The sequence below is a fragment of the Coenobita brevimanus genome, chromosome 40 (genome assembly GCF_032717465.1).
Source record: "Coenobita brevimanus isolate Jiangsu-jjx chromosome 40, ASM3271746v2, whole genome shotgun sequence".
Lineage (NCBI taxonomy): Eukaryota > Metazoa > Arthropoda > Malacostraca > Decapoda > Coenobitidae > Coenobita > Coenobita brevimanus.
The window spans coordinates 56,662,579-56,685,663 of record NC_136993.1 but is presented as its reverse complement, the minus strand read 5'-3'; the positions used below and the strand labels follow the sequence as shown (position 1 = coordinate 56,685,663).

General features: G+C 40.0%; 1 protein-coding gene across 1 annotated transcript in view; it reads left to right on the top strand.

The window, feature by feature from the left end:
• Positions 1-23,085, top strand: part of LOC145397127 (uncharacterized) — a 57,694-nt gene that overhangs the window by 6,343 nt on the left and 28,266 nt on the right. The window contains exons 2-5 of the mRNA XM_080270326.1: positions 2,594-2,703; positions 3,014-3,124; positions 3,811-4,034; positions 18,825-18,983. Of these exons, the coding sequence (XP_080126452.1) occupies positions 2,594-2,703; positions 3,014-3,124; positions 3,811-4,034; positions 18,825-18,983 (604 nt within the window). The remainder of the gene's footprint in view (positions 1-2,593; positions 2,704-3,013; positions 3,125-3,810; positions 4,035-18,824; positions 18,984-23,085) is intronic.

The window sequence follows — 23,085 nt, the reverse complement described above, 5'->3', positions numbered from 1 at the left end:
GTGCATCACCTTTCCTCTCCAAGGACCCATCTGACCACTTTTAAAGCACATAGCTTAGTTCAACTTTAGTCAATCCTGTGGGCTTTGTTCATCTTTGCTGATTCAAGAAAACCCTCATATGATGCTTCAGCTATACTCAGTTCTGTTGCTGAAAACTGTCACTCTCATAGTTTGTTTTTCCAAACTGCGTTCATGGTATGTGAACAAATGGGGGTTTCTTTCTAATTATTGGGGGTGGTTTATCATCAATTGATCTTTCAGCTTGCTTGACCTCATAGAATCGTTCGTCTTTACTTTTTAACGGTATACCCATTTTTCTCAATGCCGTCAGGGAGGACTGATGTATAACCGTGAGTAATGTGTTCGTCAGTGTATTTCCGTTTCTTAGGGACACTGGCAGCCATCCGAGTTCTTGAGAAATATAAATGTCAAGCAAACAGAAATTGATGAGTGAATAAGACAAATAATTATAAGTATAACTGTTGCAGATAACCTGAAATCTGCCATGCCAGTTTTACTGATCTGTCTATCTATTGACAGATGCCTCAGTCCAGTAAGGGGTGGCCACAGGCAAATCGCCTCCATATCGCCCTGTCCAACGCCATTTCACTGCCCTGCTCCCAGCTCACACACCCCTCTCTCATATACCTCTTTTCTCCATCCCTTCATCTCATCCTCGGCCTCCCCCTCCCTCTCCCACCTCCCTTCTACTCACTCACATACACTGTCCTCGTTAGCCTTTCGCTCTCCATCCTTTCCACGTGGCCAAACCACTTCAGTGCATTTCTCCTAATGCTTTCTATCACATCCACATCCACATCACAATGCTTCTTCACTGTCTCATTTGACAGTCTGTCTCTCCACGCAGGTCCACATGCTCTCACTCTTGACTTGTGTCCTTCCAACAAGGTCCAAGCTTCACTTCCGTACGTTACTGATCCACTTAGGAAATTTCGCTAATCGGTATCATCAATAATATTATTTAAATCAATGATTCAGGCAAGAAGTTCGTTAGCAATTTATTATTTAAGGGGAAAAAATATAGTTTTTCTCTGTATACTAAAATTTATATTCTGTACGATAATAGCTTTGTTTTCTGATGTTTATCCGCTTATAATATACCTACTGACAAAAGTGATTCACTTCCACAAAGTATTGCCATTCAGTGAAGTATGAATAGCAAAAATAAGAAAGACAAGAGCATATAAATATACAAAGTACATACATAATACATAAACAAGTAAAAATAACTCTGCAGTTATACCTAACATATGCGCATACAGTCACCCTATTTATTTTCCTACTAAAATCTTGGGACAGAGTGAAAGGATTAGTTAACTTAAACAGGAACGTACACCGAACGTCTGTGATCCGTGACTCACTCCAGCACTCGTTAGCTGTCCCTGACAGGCACCAGACTCATGAAATCTGAGCAAATCCGTTGGTAATGACAAACTAGCACAATTTATTCTATGTAACAGTTTAAACAGTACCGTACCAGTATTATTTCATACGAAGACAAAACACGGATACTGTAAATAGAAAAGCATTTTTCCCCTGACAAGACAAAAAAAAAAAAAAAATAATAATAATAATAATAATATTTTCCATGGCCCCCAGAGTGAGCAACAGTGGTAAGGAGAGAACAACTAGGGTTCAATTTTAAAACAATCGATCAAATGCCAAGGTCATAAAATAATGTCTAATTTCGACCCATGTGTCTTTGATGGAACAAAGTAAAACAGTTCTGATAGTCTTTCCATCAAAGTCGGTGGTGCGGTTGAGGATCAGCCTCAACAGGAAAGATCAGGTAAAAAAAAAAAAAAGAAGTTTAATTAAATGTCACTCTTCTTGGTGTACAGAATAAGGGTCAGGCAAGCATGAAGTAATTCCATTATTTATGGCCCATAGACCAACTGTTGTGTGCAGGTGTTGTACTCTTGGGTAGTTCCTTCTTTTTACCACCCACACTGCGAAGCGAGTGGAATGGTAATGTGTTCAGTTGTGAGGCTGGCTGGCTGGCTTTGTGTGTGGGTAAACGAGTTATCTCATGAACAGCTTGAGCTATCAACATGAAACTTTCAGGTATCAAGATATGGCCAAAATGTTGGACGAGTTCGAAAATGGGCAATCGAGGTCAAGGTCAAGGTAACCAAAATGACTGCCAAAGGTCAACCAATTGACCTTTGGTGACCTTGACCTTGACCCGGAGTGCCCATTTTCTAACTCGTCGAAGATTTCAGCCATATCTTGATATTCTGAAAGTGTCCTGTTGATAGCGCAAGCCGTTCATGAGATAAAGTGTTTACCCAACACATAAACAAAGCCAGCCAGGCAACCTCACAGCTGAAAACATTACCACTCCTCTCGCTTATCACCCGCGAAGCGAGCAGAGTGGTAATGTTTTCAGTTGTGAGGTTGGCTGGCTGGCTTTGTTTGTGTGTTTTCCATCCTGAATTTGCGTCAAATTAGAAATGGAGGTGCAAAGTTATGTGCCGAGGAAAAACTTTCAGGCTATGTGGGTAGTGAGATCCCATCATGAGATAGCTTCTAGTTATATACTGTATTTATTTATTTATTTATTTATTTTCAGATTATAAATATACATCTGCAAACGATCGTGCTATTTCATCTCTGCTGCCAAACAACTGCTCCGTGATACTTTTTGGAAATCAAGCAGAGGGTATTGCCGATGATTTCATGGTAAGGGGGTGTTTGTAGAAATATAGTGTATATGAAAATTTTTATGACATATATCATCATATGCAATATATATAAGATACGACAAATTGGACAGCCAACATAATGTACAAAGGACTGGGTGAGGTGGAATATGGTTGTTATCATAATGCACTGTAAAAGGAAACTGTTACCCAATAATTGCTCAAAGATGGTATTACGTCTTACACACAGCTCTTGGGCAAATGATGATGAACATCAGTTCACATACTGTTTTATAATGCGTAATCTTCACACTTTACTCCTATAGTACACTTCTTTTTTTGTATTTCAGAAAAATAAGTATCGAGCGTGGGGTGTGGGTGTGTTCGAGGTGGGTGTGGGCGGCCATGATGCTAATGTGACACAGACACAGCTATCTGGGTTGGTTCGCCAGGCTAGCCGGGTAGGTCACTCTCACATTACTGTTCCGGTGGTTAGGTTACTCAGCTATAAACAGCCCATTTTAGCTTAGCAGTGTTCATATCTCCATATCTAACCTTAAACTATGGAGTCAGTCACGAAGAATTGCATTGGAAAGGATGATAGGCCGTAGTAATGTCTTTTTGCCACCAATGAACTATGGGAAACAGACTGCAAAAGACGAACCTCCCTGTCAGGCAAAGGTGGACCAAGGCCCATAAAGGTGGACGATCTATAACCACCTTGGACTAACCCGAGATCGAACCTCGGGCCAATTAGGCTACGGTATAATGATTTGCCCACTCTTTAACTGTGCAACCAGCAGTCAATAAAGGCTTTGATGTAACTTCGATTGTTGCGTACCGTATTGTTGGTTATGACTAGTAGTTTGCAAAATGTTAACCCTTCACTCTGATGACTAAGTTTATATTATTTTGTTATCGTTTGATAGTTTTACGTATCTCATGAAGACTTTTCAAACTGGTGAGGATAAATGCAGTCTTCAATAATCTCTCCATTTCTTGAGGTCTTTCAAAACCTGAATAACATCAACTACTGGTAGGAAGAATAAAAAGAGCATAGAAAATACGACTTAACTGTCTCCCTTAAAAAGTTGGGCATTTGACATGTATTAATTATGCTTACTTCGTCTTATGCCTTGGTCTCCAGTTGCGGCAGGTAACTTGGTGCATGACGGTGGTGGTGGTGAGTCACGAACTTACCTTCCTTGCTGCCTTCGCCAGAGTGACCTTGGAAAGCTACTTCCTGATCTGGTGGACTAGGCTTATCGTCTACACACACCTACCTCGTAAAGACTTAAAGGCAATACATAAGCTGCTAGCCAGTAATAACGCAATGCTACTTATCCCACACCAAACGACATCAGGGAAAAGGTCTGTTTCTTGATCCTCCGTTTTCTTGTGTGTACAGTGCTCTCTCTCTCTCTCTCTCTCTCTCTCTCTAAGATAATAAATTCATAAATAACTAGACAAATGTATTCAAACATAATCTGATAAACTGGAACAACTATATGGAACATTAAAAAGGCTGAAAAAAGAACAAACTGCCGCAATTAACTACCTACCTACATGTCAGTCTATCTAAATGTCTGTTTGTCTTTTACTCTGTCTATCTGTCTTTTCTATTAGAATATACTAGTATATAAAGATATACGGTAGATAGATTGAGGTAGGTATTGTATTATACATGCCATACATGACTAGAGGTAAATTTCATCCGATACATTTTCAGCACGTCCTCACTCACCACATGATCATAGTTCCAGAGTGGGCGTGTATGTGCACCTACCGTACTTCCCTCCAACAACTGAGCCTCTAAGAGTGGCCACATGGACGGAGGCATCAGGTCTTTCACTCACCTCACACATCCCGCTGTTCCCGGAGAAGTTCATAAAGTAATAAGCTCCTTTTGACACAATGCAGGGCAGTGGAATGGTGTGGGACAGGGTGACATGGAGACGATTTGTTTGTGGCCACCCCTTACGGGATTAAGGCTTCTGGCAATAGACAGATATATAGACTTTATTTTTCAGCCTATTCTTGCTGGTTTCGACGTTTATAGGTGGGTAGTGCGTCCTTGAGTGACAAGCATGGGGGATTAGGATTGCAAATGAAGAGTTGAGAGGAAGGATGGGAAATGAATGTATGAATGTTGTAATGTGAAAGGGTAGATTGGTTTGGGCATCTGGAGATGACTGACGATGACAAGTGGGTGCTGAGGATGAGAGATATGAACGTAAGAGCTGAGGTTGCAAGAGGAAGACCGAAAAGACTTGGGATGATGTCGCTCAGTGTGACCTCAGATTATGGGACAGAACAGAGAGGCTGCTAGAGATCGAGCGGCGTGGGGAGCCGCCATTTGGTACCCAAGGCAGACGCAGGCAAGCAGGTTGGAGCCTTCAAAAACGAACGAACGAATTATATTTACGGTAGCTTACGGGAGTCATGTAGCTGCAAAGAGTTACCGATTTCAACAGGCTGACGTCTATCTTCATATATCCATATCATTTCTCTACTAATCATCAAGCTAAAAAGAGCCCTGTAGCAGTGAAGCCCAGTCCAGCAAGATGACGTCAATTTCAAAATATTCTTGCCATTTCTTTTTTATAAATATATATATAAATAACAGAATGGAGGAAGGAAAAACAAATGAGTAAAAAAAAAATAATAATCCATACACCAGATTACTGGTGTCCTCTGTTCATAAAATATCTGTAACAGTTAGACTTGAACAGCTGTGGGTTGAAATTTGGAGGGAAACAACTCTGGGGAAGCAAGTTCCAGAGAGATACAGTTCGGGGAATGAAAGAATTCTGATAAGTAGAAGTTCTGCAACATGGCTGAGTGACATTCCAGTCATGAGCGCTACTAGATGTCCGTGTAGCACGAGGGAAGGCATGGAGAGGTGGCACCATGGACGCAACTTCGTCTGAGCATTTGCCAAAAAAATATCTGCACAATAATGTAAGGGAGGCAACATTCCTTCTTACTTCTAGGGGAGGTAGTTTATATGTAATGGCAGGGTTGTTAGTTATTCTAACAGCGTTGTTCTGAATTTTGTCTAGTTGTCTTAATGCAACCCCTCCACAACCATTCCACAAGGGTGAGCAATATTCAAGCTGAGAGCGCACATGAATCTTTTAAATTATAGCTAACTGCTCACCGGCGAAGAAGTTACGGACTCTGTACAATAATCCAAGTTTCTTTGAGGCGGTTTTAGCAAGTGATCTGACATGAGAGGTCTAGCTGAGGGCACTATTAAGTGAGACGCCAAGAATTTCAATACTTTTGGGAGATGGGAATATTAGTAGCACTGAAGGTAATGTACGAATCTGGCAATATCTGTCTGTTAGTAACTGTATATATTTAGTTTTACTAGCATTAAAAGAGACAAGGTTGTTTTGTTCTCATTCACTGATTGTAGATAGATCTTGATTTATGGAGATGGCTATACTGAGTTGAGAGGTGGAGATATTAGACTTTGTAAATGGATGTCTGAGTGTGAATGAACTATGTAGTGTTGAGTCATCTGCATATGAGTGAATGGGATTGTGGGTGACAGATAAGAGACCATTAATATGAACCAGAAATAGGGTTTGCGCCAGAACTGATCCCTGCGGTACGCCGGCGTTTATTGAGTGGAAATTGGAATATACATCATCTACTTTTACTCTTATTTTCCTGTCACTAAGATATGAAGAAATCAAAAGAACAAAAGACGTTAGTCCATAGCAAGGGAGTTTGGACAGCAGGGAACGTTGCCATACTCTGTCGAAAGCTTTAGAAATATCAAGAGCTACAGCATGAGTTTTTCCAAAAAGATCAATTGATTGATGAATGATATGAGTTAAGAGATTGAGTATGTCAATGGTGGATCTTTCGTGGCGAAAACCATATTGTCTATCACTAAATTAAGTTGTTGGATTCAAGATGTTTAACAATGTGCTTATTAATTAAAGTTTCAAATACCTTACCAAGAGAAGATGTGACAGCTATTGGTCCGTAATTGGCAGGGTCAGACAAATTTCCTTTCTTCGGAACTAGGTGGATATTGGCTTATGTCCATGAATTTGGGAATAAAGAAGTACGTATGCATAGTCTGAATAATTTAGCTAGGATAGAAGCATGTTCAGGGGAACACTTTTTCAAAACAATTGGCAGAATTCCATCTGAGCCTGGATCTTTATTGGTAGGTAAATTGTCTGGGATGGATTTTACGTATCTTGTCTGTACTGTATTTTAAGTGGGGCAATTTCGGGAGAATCAAGTTCCAATACTGGGATATTCTGGCTGGTATCGTCTATGGTAGAGTTTCTGGCAAAGGTACTGGCAAAGATATCTGCTTTCCCATGTGGGTCATTTGTAGTGTCGCCATTTGAAGATTTTAGTGGGGGAATGGAAGATGACTTGTTAAAGTTATTATTGAAAGAATTAAGAGTTGACCAGAATATTCTATTGTCACTAGGGTTGTTAAGTAGTTTTGACGCTTGCTTTTGAAGAATGTTTGATTCAGATAGATTTAATACAGCTTTTGCATGATTTCTTGCAATTTTAAATTGGGAGAGTGATTCAGATGTTTTTGATTTTAAGTAAGAGTTATATGCTAATGACTTTTGGGCTGTTGCTCTGGCACAGTTGCCATCTAACCATTTTGGAGAGCTCGATCTTTTAGTGAACTGTTGACTTCTATTAAAACTATAAGGGTTCTGTAAAAGAGAAAGGTTACCCCATAACGCATGAAGTCGTCAAACTCACTTGACTGTTTCTGTCTACAGATTATTTAATTCCGCTAAGGGGACGCCTTACCAACCCTTTCAGGGCAATGATCTATATACAAGATTGCCTGAAAAAAGCACTCTACACACACACACACACACACACACACACACAAACGTTATAAATGGACCACCCGATATGTTTACCAGCTGCGATAGGTAAGCTCGTATTGTTTTAAATTCGTGTGTGTGTGTGTGTGTGTGTGTGTGTGTGTGTGTGTGTGTGTGTATCAGAACTCCATGTTATAATTACAAATCATAATAGATAGATAGATAAATAGATAGATAGACAGCTCTATGCGAGCCTGGGAATAGGAAATGAGCTTGCAAATTACACTGAGGAAAGCTGACGACAGTGGCCAGTAAGGAGATGATGCAGTTAGTTGTCAGCAATCCACCCGTGAACAAAGCCCTAGTGACCATACACACACATACACACATACTCACACACAGGCTTCTTAAACTTTCCATCCACAAGGAACACACGTGATACGTCTCCTGTTTCACCAGAATTTAGGAAAGAGAGCTCAGAAGGAGACAAGCCATACAAGAGACAGGTCGCAGGGAGAAGGGCTTGGCAACTTGAGAGAGAGACAGAGAGAGCGAGACAGAGAGATAGCTAGCGGGACTGGACTCCATACTTCGCTCTGTGTGAGAGACTTGTTAATATTTCCAAGACAAATAAAAATAGTCCCATACTATTCTTTACCTCTCCTGTCACTACATGACAAATGGGAAAGAAGATTATCTACTACAAGCTACTCCAGTATAATAACCGCTCGTCCACAAGTCTAATATATATATAACTCAACTACAAGTAAAGGAACCACAAAGTCTTTTACGACATTTGGTAGCAGCGAATCTACGGACATCGTCTCCGAATTAAAAGCAAATTTCTACAAAAGCAGGCGAGACTCTACAAGATTAGCTTCAGTTCTACAGTGAATTCCTACAAAATACAGCCTACAATGCAAATAGCCTACAAGTCTACAAAACAACTCTATAATCTTCACGTAACTTCAAGCAGCAACAAGAAGAATATAAAACAAAGCAAGTAAAGAAGAGGAAAGACCAAAGGAACAAGCACACAAACCCCCACCACTCTCTCCCGCCTACGCTGACGCAGAGGTCAAGACGACGAAGCAAATACCAAGTCCATATTCACAACTCATCTTACTCACCCGTCTTCACTCAAGTTACTCATCGCCACTCATTCACTCACCACAGCTACCAGTGTGGGAAGCCGACGTCACCATGTGCTGAGATGACATCACAACGCGAGTCTGCCATGCCAAGCAACGTGTGACTGACACCAGGCACTTCTCACCCACTACTCATTACTCATTATTCACATAGCTCCTACTCATACTCATTTATTTTCACAGTTAAGTTGGAAATTCGACGTTCTATGCTGAGGTTTGCCTGGGACAGCTGTTAACCACCACAAGCACCAGGCCATGGAATTTCATGAGTAATATCGTCCATCAACACACCACTAGAATTATCAAGAGATCTTCAATTGAACCTGTATTTTTCTTCCGAGATCGACTTTTGAATCGACACACCTCTACGATCTGTATCAAGTGGGTAAAATTATACTTACTCATTTCTTCTCAGTGCTAAAATTAGCTATATTCAACTTATTTACTCATCTATTTTGCTAGGACATAAATAAACAAGAGGCGTATTTCATAACACCATATCTTAATGACAGGAATATTTTCGCCACCACCCACGTTAATACCAGATGACACACAATTTGCCACAACAACAGACTCACAATTAAGAGAGCCCCAAGGCAACACACCAGATGACACACAAATTGCCACAACATCAGACTCACAATTAAGAGAGCCTCAAGGCAGCCCACCCCTTGTACAAACCTCACCACACACTAAATATCGAGAAACAAATACGGCAGTTTCAGATGATGAGTGGGAAACCACCTCTGACGTAGGAAGTGCGGACTTTGCCGCTGCCTTGCACACATATGCCAATACACTTAACAGGGTTCACCGGTCCGGTCGTACATATTCAACCATTCCCTCACACAACGATAAACACGTCCAAGTTGAATTAACAGGGCAAACAGTAAAAATGGATCAAGAAACAAATACCGCTGATCTAACAACCACACCTCACGTGTTTGTGTATCACGAGGATAAAACTGCCCCAAAATTCTCTGGCACAGACAAAGATCGCATTGATGTCATTTCATTAGTCAGTCAGTGCGAACAAATGTTCATCAAGCGCCACATACGAGATGAACAAGAGAAAATTGCTATTTTTTCATCTTGCATAAGCCAGGAAAGATGTCCAGCGAGCAACTTGCTTCACTCCGACAAGCTCTATCGTGCTAGGACATATGATGAATTTAAAACTGAATTTCTGAAGAAATTTTCTGGAGGTATGAACTTCTTGCCAGGTATAATTCCAGAATTACATAAAATTGTAGATCTTGTAAGGGAGCACACTACAAACCATGTGCTCAATGAAATAACTGCTGATGTCTCCACAATCAAGAGAACTTTATTAGCTACATTGGAGAATTCTAATTGGATAACAGATGATGGAAAGATGTCCCCAGACCTCGTCGTGGACATCATTGGTTATGTAGCTGCCTTGTGTAAATTACCTGATAGGACCCTTAAGATCGCCAAGACGATCGCGTACACCCCAGGAATGTGCTTGCTAGACTTAATGAACGAGGTAGAGATGCAGTGCAGTAAAGCAGGTGTGGTCGATACACATGCACATTCTGGTAGAATCAGGGTACCTGAGACAGTATCAGCTGTGAAAACATCTACACCGACCCCAAACAGAGAACAAAATCGATCGCGACCAGAAATCAGGCAGGCCAAACAAACAAACGCGCCAAGGCCTCGTTCCCAGACGCCTTCCTACAGGCAGTTTCATAAGTTTTCGCGCAGCCCGAGCAGATCTCGCGCCATAAACAACACTTCTTATGGGAAATCACCTCGTAGGTCACAGTCAAGGGATAGGTCCATTCTATGTCATTATTGTGCAAAACCAGGACACACAAGGTATGAATGCTTTATCAAGGCAAAAGAGGACAAACAAAAGACACAAGGATTTGGTCCTTACTGTAGGCATCATAGATACCAAGGGCACTGGACCAGTGATTGCAAAACAGTAGAAAAAATTGTGTCTATGTTCAAATCGGGGGAAGACCAAGTCATGACAAAAAACGAACAAACGTAAATGAGTGTATCTTGATACCAGCTGTATGTGAGGATCAAAACGTTTCCTTATTTTTAGATACAGGCTCTCCAGTGAACTTAATAACACATGAAGAACTAAATAGAATTCTTAAAAATAAAAAGAAAGTAACTTTTCTGGATGAAGCTGATTTAGATTTACAGTATACACAGTAGATGGACAAGAGATTACAGTGAAGGGTATGATAAGATTAAATCTCAGTTTCACAGAAACTACAAGACCATTCTCTGCATTTTTCTGTATCGTTGAAAACTTAGCAATTAAAGCTCATATGTTACTGGGCTTAAGATCCATGAGAGCTGAGAACATAACTATACTCCCACAAATGAATGGAATAGACTTTGATAATGAATTCATAGAGGAAATAACTTCAGAGCCCTCACCGATTGGTAGAAGAGAGCCAAAAAGAATTGGTAATATTAAAGGCTTAAACAAACATACACAAACAGATGACTTATAGATACACTCCCACCACCAACCTCATCCTCCAGAATTAGTGACCCAGATAACAGTACTGATTTATCAATTTTTCCAGCCCATCTCGCTAATGATTTAGTTATACCACCTAATTCATACATGAAGGTTACCATAAAGAGCAAATTCCGGAATAGTACTGTTCTTGTCTTAGAAGAATTATGTAAAGTGAAGGGATTGTCAGTAGAAAACGCATTATGTCATACGAACGACGAAGGGCAAACTCAAATATTCATAATTAATCACATGAATGGGGAAGTTCAGTTGAAAAAGGGAACTTGCATAGTTAATATTGAAAAATGTCCCGCCCCTGTGAAGGAAATAGTTATAGCTGGAGTAACAAGTGAGATAAAATCTACGGATAGAGAAAGAATAAAAGAGAATTTAATTCACTCAGGTGAATTTGATGAAGAAAATGATTTGTTAACCCTGCTGGAAACACACAGGGACACCGTAGCATTGCCCGGAGAACAATTAGGGTGTACTAACTTGATTAATCACATGATTAATGTGCACCCAGAAACACCACCAATTTTCGTACCAGCTTACCGCATACCACACTCCCAACGTACACTTGCAAATCAGTATGTCGATGAAATGTTAAAACTTGGAATTATTGAGCCTTCAATCTCCCCGTGGAATGCCCCCTTATTCTTCGTGCCCAAACGAAATGGAGAAATGCGTGTGGTAGTAGATTACCGTACACTATATAATCACACAATCCCAGACAGATTTCCCATGCCATTGCTAAGCGATGTTCTACAGAATATTGGTCCTGAGAATAATATATTCTCGACCATCGATCTCCTAAACGGCTACTATCAGATTCCGGTATCTAAGGAGTCACGTAAATACACTGCCTTTTCAACAAACAGAGGCCATTATCAATATACAAGAATGCCAATGGGACTGAGGACAGCCCCAGGCACATTCCAGCGTCTTGTGAATTACGTATTGTCCGGAATTTTAGGACAAGGAATATTTGTTTATCTTGACGATATTATAATCGCAATGAAGAATATTAAGGATCATCTCAGGAAATTAGACTTACTCTTACAAAAGCTTAGTAATGCTGGATTAAAAATTAAACTTTCTAAATGCAAATTTTGCTTTAAGAAAATAAATTTCTTAGGCCACAAATTAAGTTCTGATGGTATTCACACCACTGATGACAAAATACAGGCAGTGAGAGATTTTCCTGAACCCACAACGACTGACGAAGTTAGACAATTTTTAGGTCTGGCTGGGTACTATAGGTCATTCGTACCACAGTTCTCTCATATAGCCTTTCCTCTATTCCAACTACTCAAAATAGATGCTGTATTCCAATGGGAAGAACAAAAAAGGGCATTTAACAATCTAAAAATTAAACTAACAAATGCACCTTGTTTAGCATATCCAGATTACGCAAAATCATTTCTTATTTGTACAGACGCATCAGTTAAAGGATTAGGGGCTGTACTGATGCAGGAAAATAAAAGAGGAAAGAATCAACCAATTGCATTTGCCAGCAGACAAACAAGAGGTGCGGAGAAAAATTATTGCACTACAGACTTAGAGGCACTTGCAGTGGTTTTTGCATTACAAAAGTTTCGAGATTTGGTATATGGTTACGAAATCCACTTATTCACCGACCATAAACCACTGGTGGGTATGTTTAAAGAAAAACTCCTTTCTGGGAGGAGAGCAAGATGGAAATGTACAGTTGAAAACTACAATGTACAAATTCATTATATACAAGGTAAAATGAACATAGTAGCTGACGCTTTATCTAGGAACCCGAACACAATTCAGGTCGCGGCGTTAGATCTCAAAGGAAATATCCCAAACCACGAGGATATCGCAAAGGCACAAAGACTTGACCCAATATGGTCTAAAGTAATATACAAGTTAGAAAGTGGAGATGACATACAATTACCCAAACTGCATGTCCCACTTGAACAATTCACAATGGTCAATAATACATTATACAAAATTAACTCTAAACAACCAAACCGCCAAAGAAATACTAACCAGTTGGTAGTACCTAATGACATGATACCCCAAGTATTACGATTGATACACGACACCCCACATGCAGGACATCCTGGAAAGGATAAGACATTCAACCAAGCCCAGCTATTATATTACTGGCCTTCATTACGAAAAGATATAAACAATCATATAGACAGATGCGAATCATGTGCGAAACACAAAGGATACCCAATCACACCTGCACCGATGGGTAATTACCCTGTACCACATCAACCATGGGACGTTGTCGCTGTTGATTTACTCAAGATGCCATTATCATACAATAATAATCTATACTTATTCGTAGCAAGGGATCATTTTTCCCGTTATGTCATTTTAGCTCCAATTTAAGATAAGACAGCAGAGACAGTAGCAAAGGCAATAACAGATAATGTAATATGTCGCTTTACTACTCCAAAGGTATTAATAAGTGATAATGGAGGAGAATTTAATTCTGAGATCTTACAAGAAATATGTAAACAATACAACATCAAAAAGGTTAACGTTTTGGCCTATCACCCAGCATCGAATGGGTTGGTAGAGAGACAAAATAAAAAGGTATTAGATGTGCTATGACACATTCTCAGTGAAAATTATGCAAGCTGGGATGATTGGATTCCCAGAGTAGAAGCCTCAATTAATGGGTCTATAAATAAATCCATCGGTGACACACCACATTTCATTATATATGGCACAGATAAAAAATTACCATATGAGCTCCTAGAAGGTGACAGCATGCCTATATACAATTACGATGATTACTCTAAACTCCGATTACGTGAATTCCAGGATATTCACAAAAGAGTCAAAAAACAATTAACGATGTCCAAGGAAGAAATGACGGAGGCATTTAACAAGAAGGCAAAAGATTCACCTATCAGCTTAGGAGACATTGTTTACGGTGTCATTCATACGAGAGACAATAAATTATCCCCAAAATTTGAGGGCCCATACAGAGTAATTAACATAAAAGCAAACAAAGTTTTAATTAAGTCACTTTCAAGTGGTGAGGAGAAACAAGTTCATATTGACCATTTAAAACGAGTTTCAAGGGAATTATCACACAATTATTCAGCCTCGGATACAACCGGACAGGTGAACGTACCTCAAGAAACCAAGCAAGAACACAACAATGATTACAAAAAGAAATTAAGGTCATATACCAAACAATCGAACATAGGTGCAACTGTTCCAATCAAATCTACAGTACATCATTTACGAGAATTCAATATCGATTTAAACTCCTTCTGTAAATGAAATAACAATCAACCGTAACGCACATCATCACTATCATCGACCACAGCATTATAGGAAATTAATAGATTTTTTTTTTTCGGTAGGTTACGATGAAGGGACTTATGCTATGGATTCTCCTCTACATAGCAAGAGGATATGCGCACTTAGACCCCAAACATATAGTACGACAAGGATGCCTCATAGCTCCAACGGCCACGACTACAATCGTTAAGGACATCATGAGTACTGAAATAAGTCTAAATTACTTGTATGACTTACCTACTTGCGACGCCGATGCGAACTCTGGACTTCATGATAGGAAATTATGTTTCACAAGCACATAACACCAAGGAAGTGAATGAAATGGTAAAGTTAGCGAAATGGAAACTAGAACAGGCGAAGTCAACTATGCTCGTCATGATCCAAGATCTCCCATCTTATGGAACGGAGGTAATGAGCGACAGGAATAACATCACACGTACTCGCCAAAAGCGCGGTTTGTTCGACCTGGGTGGCGCAGTTCTTGGGAACATCTTTGGATTGGCTACAGAGGATGACCTTAAAGAAATAAACAACAAATTTAATAAGATAGCTCAGGTACTAACATACCAAGATAAATTCATCACAGGACAGAACTCAGCAATGAAGACAATTGTGAAAAATCTGAAACAAGCAGAAAACATAGCTCTCGAGAGTGTAGATAAAATAAATGAATTGGAGGGAAACGTTACACTTTTCCAACACTTCTCCATCATCACAGAACATATTGACACGATTCTACTACAATTAGAGAACACTAGAGATCGTTTCAGGGCACTTATGCAAGGAATTTCGAATGTTGGTGATGGCAAGATCACAATTGACTTACTCCCAGTTCATGAACTACGTCAGATAGTTAGTCAAGGCATACATAAACATAAATAGAAGCCGTTGTTCCGCAGTAGGGAATTTATGCAATATTACCCGTATTTAGAAACAACACTAACACCAACATCAGTGGTAGTTCATGTACCATTCATCACTGAAGACCTGTTCACAGTATACCAAATACACCCCTTCCCCTATAAAAATAACAACACTTTGGTCATCATCAACAACAACACAGACACCGAACTCATCATGGTCTCCAAGAGACGGGACACTGTCACTTTCGCAAGTGAGTCAACGATTGAACGAAAGTGCCGCACATCCTTACATGCTGTTCATCTTTGTCCTGCGTACATTTTCACGTTTCAGCCTACTGATACAGTCCCTTGTGAAATGGCTATCATCAGAAATGACAATATTCATCATCATTGCAACTTCACTTTTGCTCCAGATAAACTTGTACACCATCAACGCATTGGACACTCACAGTTTTTTTATTTCCCTCATAACACATCAGTTTACATAGTCTGTCCAGATATACCACCATCTCATACATCAGCATCAGGATTATACATAGCACCAGACTACTGTGCGGTATTTACACCAGCCATGTCTACTTTATCCACCATCAATCACTACGCCATTCTCAATCATACACACAAACATTTCCACCCACTGCCTGATATGAACTTGAACATGAGCCCAAGTATTAAGCTGACTTCACCTAAGTTTGAAACTATGCAGCTGATCAATGAAACAATGAAGCCCTGGGAAGATTTGAGTTTGAGTATGTTCAACCCATATTATGTGTATAGCCCAGCACCTACTGTCTTTATAATCGTCTGCATTGTAGTTGCAGTACTGCTGTTCGCAGTGCACAGAATGCATGCAAGAATTGCTAATTTGGAGTCATTATTTAGTGGGGGGAGAGTTAACATCAAAGTTAACCCCCCTGAATGAAGTGTATATATTTTGTATATAGTATTAATTATATAAAAAAAAAATAAAATAAATACAAAGAAGAATGACCCATGTATGGCAGACCAGTACCATTATCTTTAAATGAAATATTAATAACTCTTACCATAATCTTAATTTTAAACTTTTTTTTTTCTTGCATGTATGCATTTCACTACAATAACCCTAGTACATACTTTATTACAGTTCAATAATTTACTTTAATGCATTTATTCAAATATGTATACAACTTATTTAAAATGTAATATTACTGAATAATCACTATTTACTATGAATATTATATGAATACAATATTCATACAATTATGTTACTTTTACAATATTATGTATTTCACTTAATTAGCTTATAGGTTCATTATAATGTGTATATAATATGTATTAATATGTTAGGACTATTGACTGTCGATGGTACGCCATTTTCACGTGACCGAGCAGATATCAGGACTCCATATTATAATTACAAATCATAATAGATAGATAGATAAATAGATAGATAGACAGCTCTATGCGAGCCTGGGAATAGGAAATGAGCTTGCAAATTACACTGAGGAAAGCTGACGACAGTGGCCAGTAAGGAGATGATGCAGTTAGTTGTCAGCAATCCACCCGTGAAGAAAGCCCTAATGACCATACACACACATACACACATACTCACACACAGGCTTCTTAAACTTTCCATCCACAAGGAACACACGTGATACGTCTCCTGTTTCACCAGAATTTAGGAAAGAGAGCTCAGAAGGAGACAAGCCATACAAGAGACAGGTCGCAGGGAGAAGGGCTTGGCAACTTGAGAGAGAGACAGAGAGAGCGAGACAGAGAGATAGCTAGCGGGACTGGACTCTATACTTCGCTCTGTGTGAGAGACTTGTTAATATTTCCAAGACAAATAAAAATAGTCCCATACTATTCTTTACCTCTCCTGTCACTACATGACAAATGGGAAAGAAGATTATCTACTACAAGCTACTCCAGTATAATAACCGCTCGTCCACAAGTCTAATATATATATAACTCAACTACAAGTAACCACAAAGGAACCACAAAGTCTTCTACGACATGTGTGTGTGTGTGCGTGTGTGTGTGTGTGTGCGTGTGTGTGTGTGTGTGTGTGTGTGTGTGTGTGTTTGCACGATAACTCAGCAACCGCTCAAGATATCGTCACAAAATTTTACAGGTGTGTAGTAGGGAAAACAAGCGATCCGTTCAAAATTGGTGAAAGTAGGTCAAGGACACTCTGTCTGTTACCGTGATGAATTTGCCATCGTCCAAGATACCATAACAAAATTTTACAGGTGTGTAGTAGGGATGAAAGTCTCCTCTGAGTATTGTTTTCAGTTTGTTTGTCTGTCTGTGTGTCTGTTACCACAATAACTTCGCAATCACTCAAGGTATCATAAGAAAATTTTACAGGTGTGTAGTACAGATGAAAGTCTCTTATGAGTTCGAAATTGGTGAAAGTAGGTCAGGGTCTGTATGTCTGTTACCATGATAACTTCGCAACCGCTCAAGACATCATCACAAAATCTTACGTAGTAGGATTGAAAATCTACGAGTTCGAAATAGGTTAAAGTATGTCAAGGTGAAAGTCATATTCCGAGCCGCGCTAAATATGTATCGGCTCGCAGCTGGTGTGATTCCCCCCTTGCGGGGGCTTTTAGTTTACTTTATTCTTGCTGTTACCATACGAGAGCCAAGGGAACGCCACAGGACAGAATTCTTTAAGAGATGCCGTATTTAACCCCTACATTCTGATTGCCCTAGTGTAAGTAATATCTCATAGGTGTGGGAAGTTAATGAAAAGGCATACCTTCACATAGTGACACCAATATGACTGGGCGGCTCCACTGCCTGGTTATACATACATCCCTCAACTTCCTCTCTACCCCCTGAGAGAGGAATGATGGACTGTAGGAGAAAGGCAACTTCAGCCTGCAGTCCACTGGGAGCGCATTTCAGGTGCAACATGGACTACAATTACTACTACTACTACATGTGGCAAGAAGAAAGCAGAATATGCATTATCGAAGTGATGGATTTAACTGTCGCCTTCCCCTGGTGCTCTCCTACCGGGATAAAATAATCTTGTAGGAATGAGCATGCATAACTGATACCCCCATGTTGAAGAAGCTTTAAGTATAATTATATCTTATTATTGTCAAACACATTATTATAGACCGTTCAGTAAGAGTAATAATGTTTGCTGGGAATCGAAAATAGTGTGTGTGTGTGTGTGTGTGTGTGTGTGTGTGTGTGTGTAATCAGAGCAAGTAAAATATAGAAAATCTGTTTCTGCCTTAGATATAACAACCAGCATAGCTTCTTTATCCTAGTGATAGATAATGACAAAGAGTGGTGGTGATGATGATTTACTAAGTGTCCTTCACTATCACTATAGTCATCATTCATCATCATCCATCACCATCCGTTTATATAAACTGTATCACTGTCTGTTATTACTGACCATTATGATTTCAATAACATAGCATCACTATCAATATAATAATAATAATAATAATAATAGTTATTATTATTATTATTATTATTATTATTATAGCAATTATTATTATTATAATTTCTAGATTTATTGAAGCCCCTCGTCTGGTGGTGGTGGTAGAGAGGATGACCCACGACAATGTGACTTTCAACTATGATCCTGAAGCCCCTGGTGGAGGCCGCATGAATGTAATTGGTCCGAATGGCAGCATCAGTCGTTACTTCGCGCAGGGCATGAATTTCACGTAAGTATGATTTTATTCTTATTCTGGTATAAGTAGTAGTAGTAGTAGTAGTAGTAGTAGTAGGAGGAGAAGGAGGAGGAGGAGGAGGCAGTAGAAGCTCCACACATATCTAAACATGAGCCCAGTGGATTGCTGACCGAGGCTGCTCTCCGGTAGTCTATCATCCTCCTTTCAGGGGATAGGGAGGGACTTGGGGACGCTTACACATGACTATATTATGAATCTAATCGAGTAATTCATTAACTAAAGCACAGCTGGCGTCTCACCTGCCAGACTACAACACTACATGAAAGAGAGGAAAAAAACAGAAAAAATAAAATGTAATACACAAAACAAAAACTAATAAAAAGAATAGAAAACACTGAACACTAAATCCTGCAAAGTAATCCAGCTTCCTCCACAAAAAAAAGAGTATTCCCTTGCCATAGAACAGGCATCCTTCCCTAAGCACTGATGAAAGACTGTAGAATCAGTCACCTGACCCGGGTTCAAAGAGGTACCGGTGGCACAAAGACCCAAGACTGCAGCATTCCATCAGCAAGTGCCGAACAGTCAAAGGGACCAAGTAATCGTCTTAGAAAAGAGAGGGAGCCCTCGCCATGAAAAGCCCATGATAGAAATGAGTGTGGCCAACTCAGAGATAGCATAAAGCCGTCTATCACTAGTAACACATGCTCTGGTAACTGAAAGTACCCAGCTTTTCAAAAATGGTTCACATCTTGCTGGGCCCTACCGATTCCCAGCGTCCATGGTAAGAACGCCAAATCTGACCATGCAGGAAAGGATGAAAATAAGATATAGGCAGTTGATGCTGAGAAGGATGGGAATGCAATGAAAAAGGCGGTCGTGCCGATGCAGCCTTAGCAAGAGGATCATTTCGTTCATTTCTCAGAACTCCCACGTGGGCTAGAACCCAACACAACCCCACACAATGGCTTCGATGGTCAAGGAAGAAACGTCACTCACTAATAAAACCAACAGACTGTTCGATATGAAAAACTCCAGAGCAGAAAGTGCACTGCAATAGTCACTGAAAATCACAGAATTACTTTGGCGAAGAGTGAAAATGATCTTGGTAGCAAATATAATCACAATCAGCTCTATGTAAAAACAGAAGAATTACCAGAAAAGCTACTGCCACGACCGAAGGAATGGAAAGTGACATAAAGGCCTATCAGTCATTGATCCACCAGGGATGGAGCCTTTATGACTAGTGGCATGTCCTAAACGGAGAGAGAGAGAGAGAGAGAGAGAGAGAGAGAGGGAGAGGTGAGCTTCTTTTACCAGTATATTACATACAGAATATCACCCGAGGGAGTAGCCAATAACCCACCCTCTTGATCCAACGCATACAGATTGTCAATGAAGAGACAGAAAGCTGATCCTGTAACCAAAGGGCTTCGGGAAACTTTGGTGAGTGGCTTAATGAGAAGACCTAGAAGAGTGGGAGATCACGACACAAGGTAGTGAGTCAGGAGGTGGTGGAATAATATCAATGCATCATCAACGATTGGTGGCATCAATCGAAAGGAAGAGCATCAGCATCAATTCGACATCAAGGATGACCTGAATGCCCTAGTCGCCAGACGAACACCAGCATGATGCACTGAATCCAACATTTGGTGTTGGGTGTCTGTAGTTTAGAAAGAATAAGAGATCTAAACAAGAGGATGAGGGTCTGATGGGTAGCTCCCTAAACAGTAAAGATAAAATCCTTAGGAGATGCATGGCCTTAAGAAAAGTAGCCTTCATAAAACAAATTTGGAACCAAGGATAGTCATCTATTAAAAACAAGACCCAAAACCAAGTCTCCTCCACACAAAGGAGTCTGGAACCACAGGGATATAGGTCTGGGTCTGAGTGAATCACAAGAAGTGAACAAAAGTGCATAAGCACAGTTTATGTAGAAGAATACGGAATCCACTAGTCTCAGCCCACCTGGAAATTCTGTTGAGAGCCAGCCGCAACTTCGTCTCAACCAAAGATATCCGACATGCAGTGACGGATATTGAAAGGTCATTGTCATTGAGGGAGCTACGTACACTATCCATGAGTTAATTGGTAACACTGTCGATAGCTATAGCAAAGACACTGATACTAAGGATACCCTGCAACACCCAATCTTTATTTATTTTATTTTTAATAACAGAACGGAGGAAGGAAAACCAAATGAATAAAAAAAAATGATCCATACGCCAGACTACTTGTGTCTTCTGTTCATAAAATATCTGTAACAGTTAGACTTGAACAGCTGTGGATTGAAATTAGAAGGGAAACAACTCTGGGGAAGAGAGTTCCAGAGAGATCCAGCTCGGGGAATGAAAGAATTCTGATTGGCAGAAGTTCTGCAATATGGCTGAGTGACATTCCAGTCATGAGCGCTACCAGATGCCCGTGTAGCACGAGGGAAGGCATGGTGAGGTGGCATCATGGACACAACTCCGTCTGAGCATTTGCCAAAAAAATATCCGTAAAATAATGCAAGGGAGGCAACATTCCTTCTTACTTGCAGGGAAGGTAGTTTATTTGTAATGGCAGGGTTGTTAATAATTCTAACAGCTTTGTTCTGAATTTTGTCTAGTTGTTTTAATGCAATCTCTCCACATTCATTCCACAAGGGTGAGCAATATTCAAGCTGAGAGCGCACATGACTTATAAATTATAGCTAACTGCTCATCAGCGAAGAAGTTCCGGACTCTGTACAATAATCCAAGTTACTTTGAGGCAGTTTTTGCAAGTGATCTAACATGAGAGGTCCAGCTAAGGGCATTGTTAAGTGAGACGCCATGAATTTCAATACTTTTGGAGATGGGACTATTAGTAGCACTGAAGGTAATGTACGAATCAGGCAATATCTGTCTGTTAGTAAACTGTATATATTTAGTTTTACTAGCATTAAAAGAGACAAGGTTGTTTTGTCCCCAATCACTGATCGTAGATAGGTCTTGATTTATGGAGATGGTTGTACTGAGTTGGGAGGTAGAGATACTAGACTTTGTAAATGGGTGTCTGAGTGTGAATGAACTATGTAGTGTTGAGTCATCTGCGTATGAGTGGATGGGATTGTGGGTGACAGATAAGAGATTAATATGAACCAGGAATAGGGTTGGTGCCAGAACTGACCCCTGCGGCACGCCAGCATTAATTGAGTGGAGATTGGAATATACATCATCTACTTTTACTCTTATTTTCCTGTCACTATGGTATGAAGAAATCAAAGGAACAAAAGACGTTAGTCCATAGCAAGGGAGTTTGGACAGCAGGGAACGGTGCCATATTCTGTCGAAAGCTTTAGAAATATCAAGAGCTACTGCATGAGTTTCTCCATGTGGATCAATTGATTGACGGATGGTATGAGTCACGAGATATGTCAGTGGTGGATCTTTCGAGGCGAAAACCATATTGTCTATCACTAATTAAGTTGTTGGATTCAAGATGTTTAACAGTGTGTTTATTAATTAAAGTTTCAAATACCTTACCAAGAGAAGATGTGACAGCTATTGGTCTGTAATCAGAGGAGTCAGGGGAACTTCCTTTCTTCGGAATTGGGTGGATATTGGCTTATATCCATGAATTTGGGAATAAAGAAGTATGTATGCATAGTCTGAATGATTTAGCTCGAACAGAGGCAAGTTCAGAGGAAAACTTTTTCAAACCAATTGGCGGAATTCCATCTGGGCCTGGAGCTTAGTTGGTAGGTAAATTGTCAAGAATGGATTTTACGTATCTTGTCCGTATTTTAAGTGGGGCAATTTCGGGAAAATCTAGTTCTAGTACTGGGACATTCTACCGTTGGACAGACGCTGAAAAGCACGCCTCACACTCAGACCCTTAAAAACCTCTTAGATTAGAATTGCCGAAAGAAAATAAAAACTGCCAAGCAGCTGTGAAGACCAAAATCATGGAAAGAAAATAATATGCCATGATTCCAGGCAGTGTCATATGCCTTCTTCAGATCGAAAAAAAAAAAAAAATTGACCTGGAGAAGGCCTCAAATACAGAAGACTCCAGAGACAGTTGAAGATCAGATGTAGACTGCATTTTACGAAACCCATACTGGATAGGGGTTCATAATCTCTTTCTCCGAATACCACATGAGCTG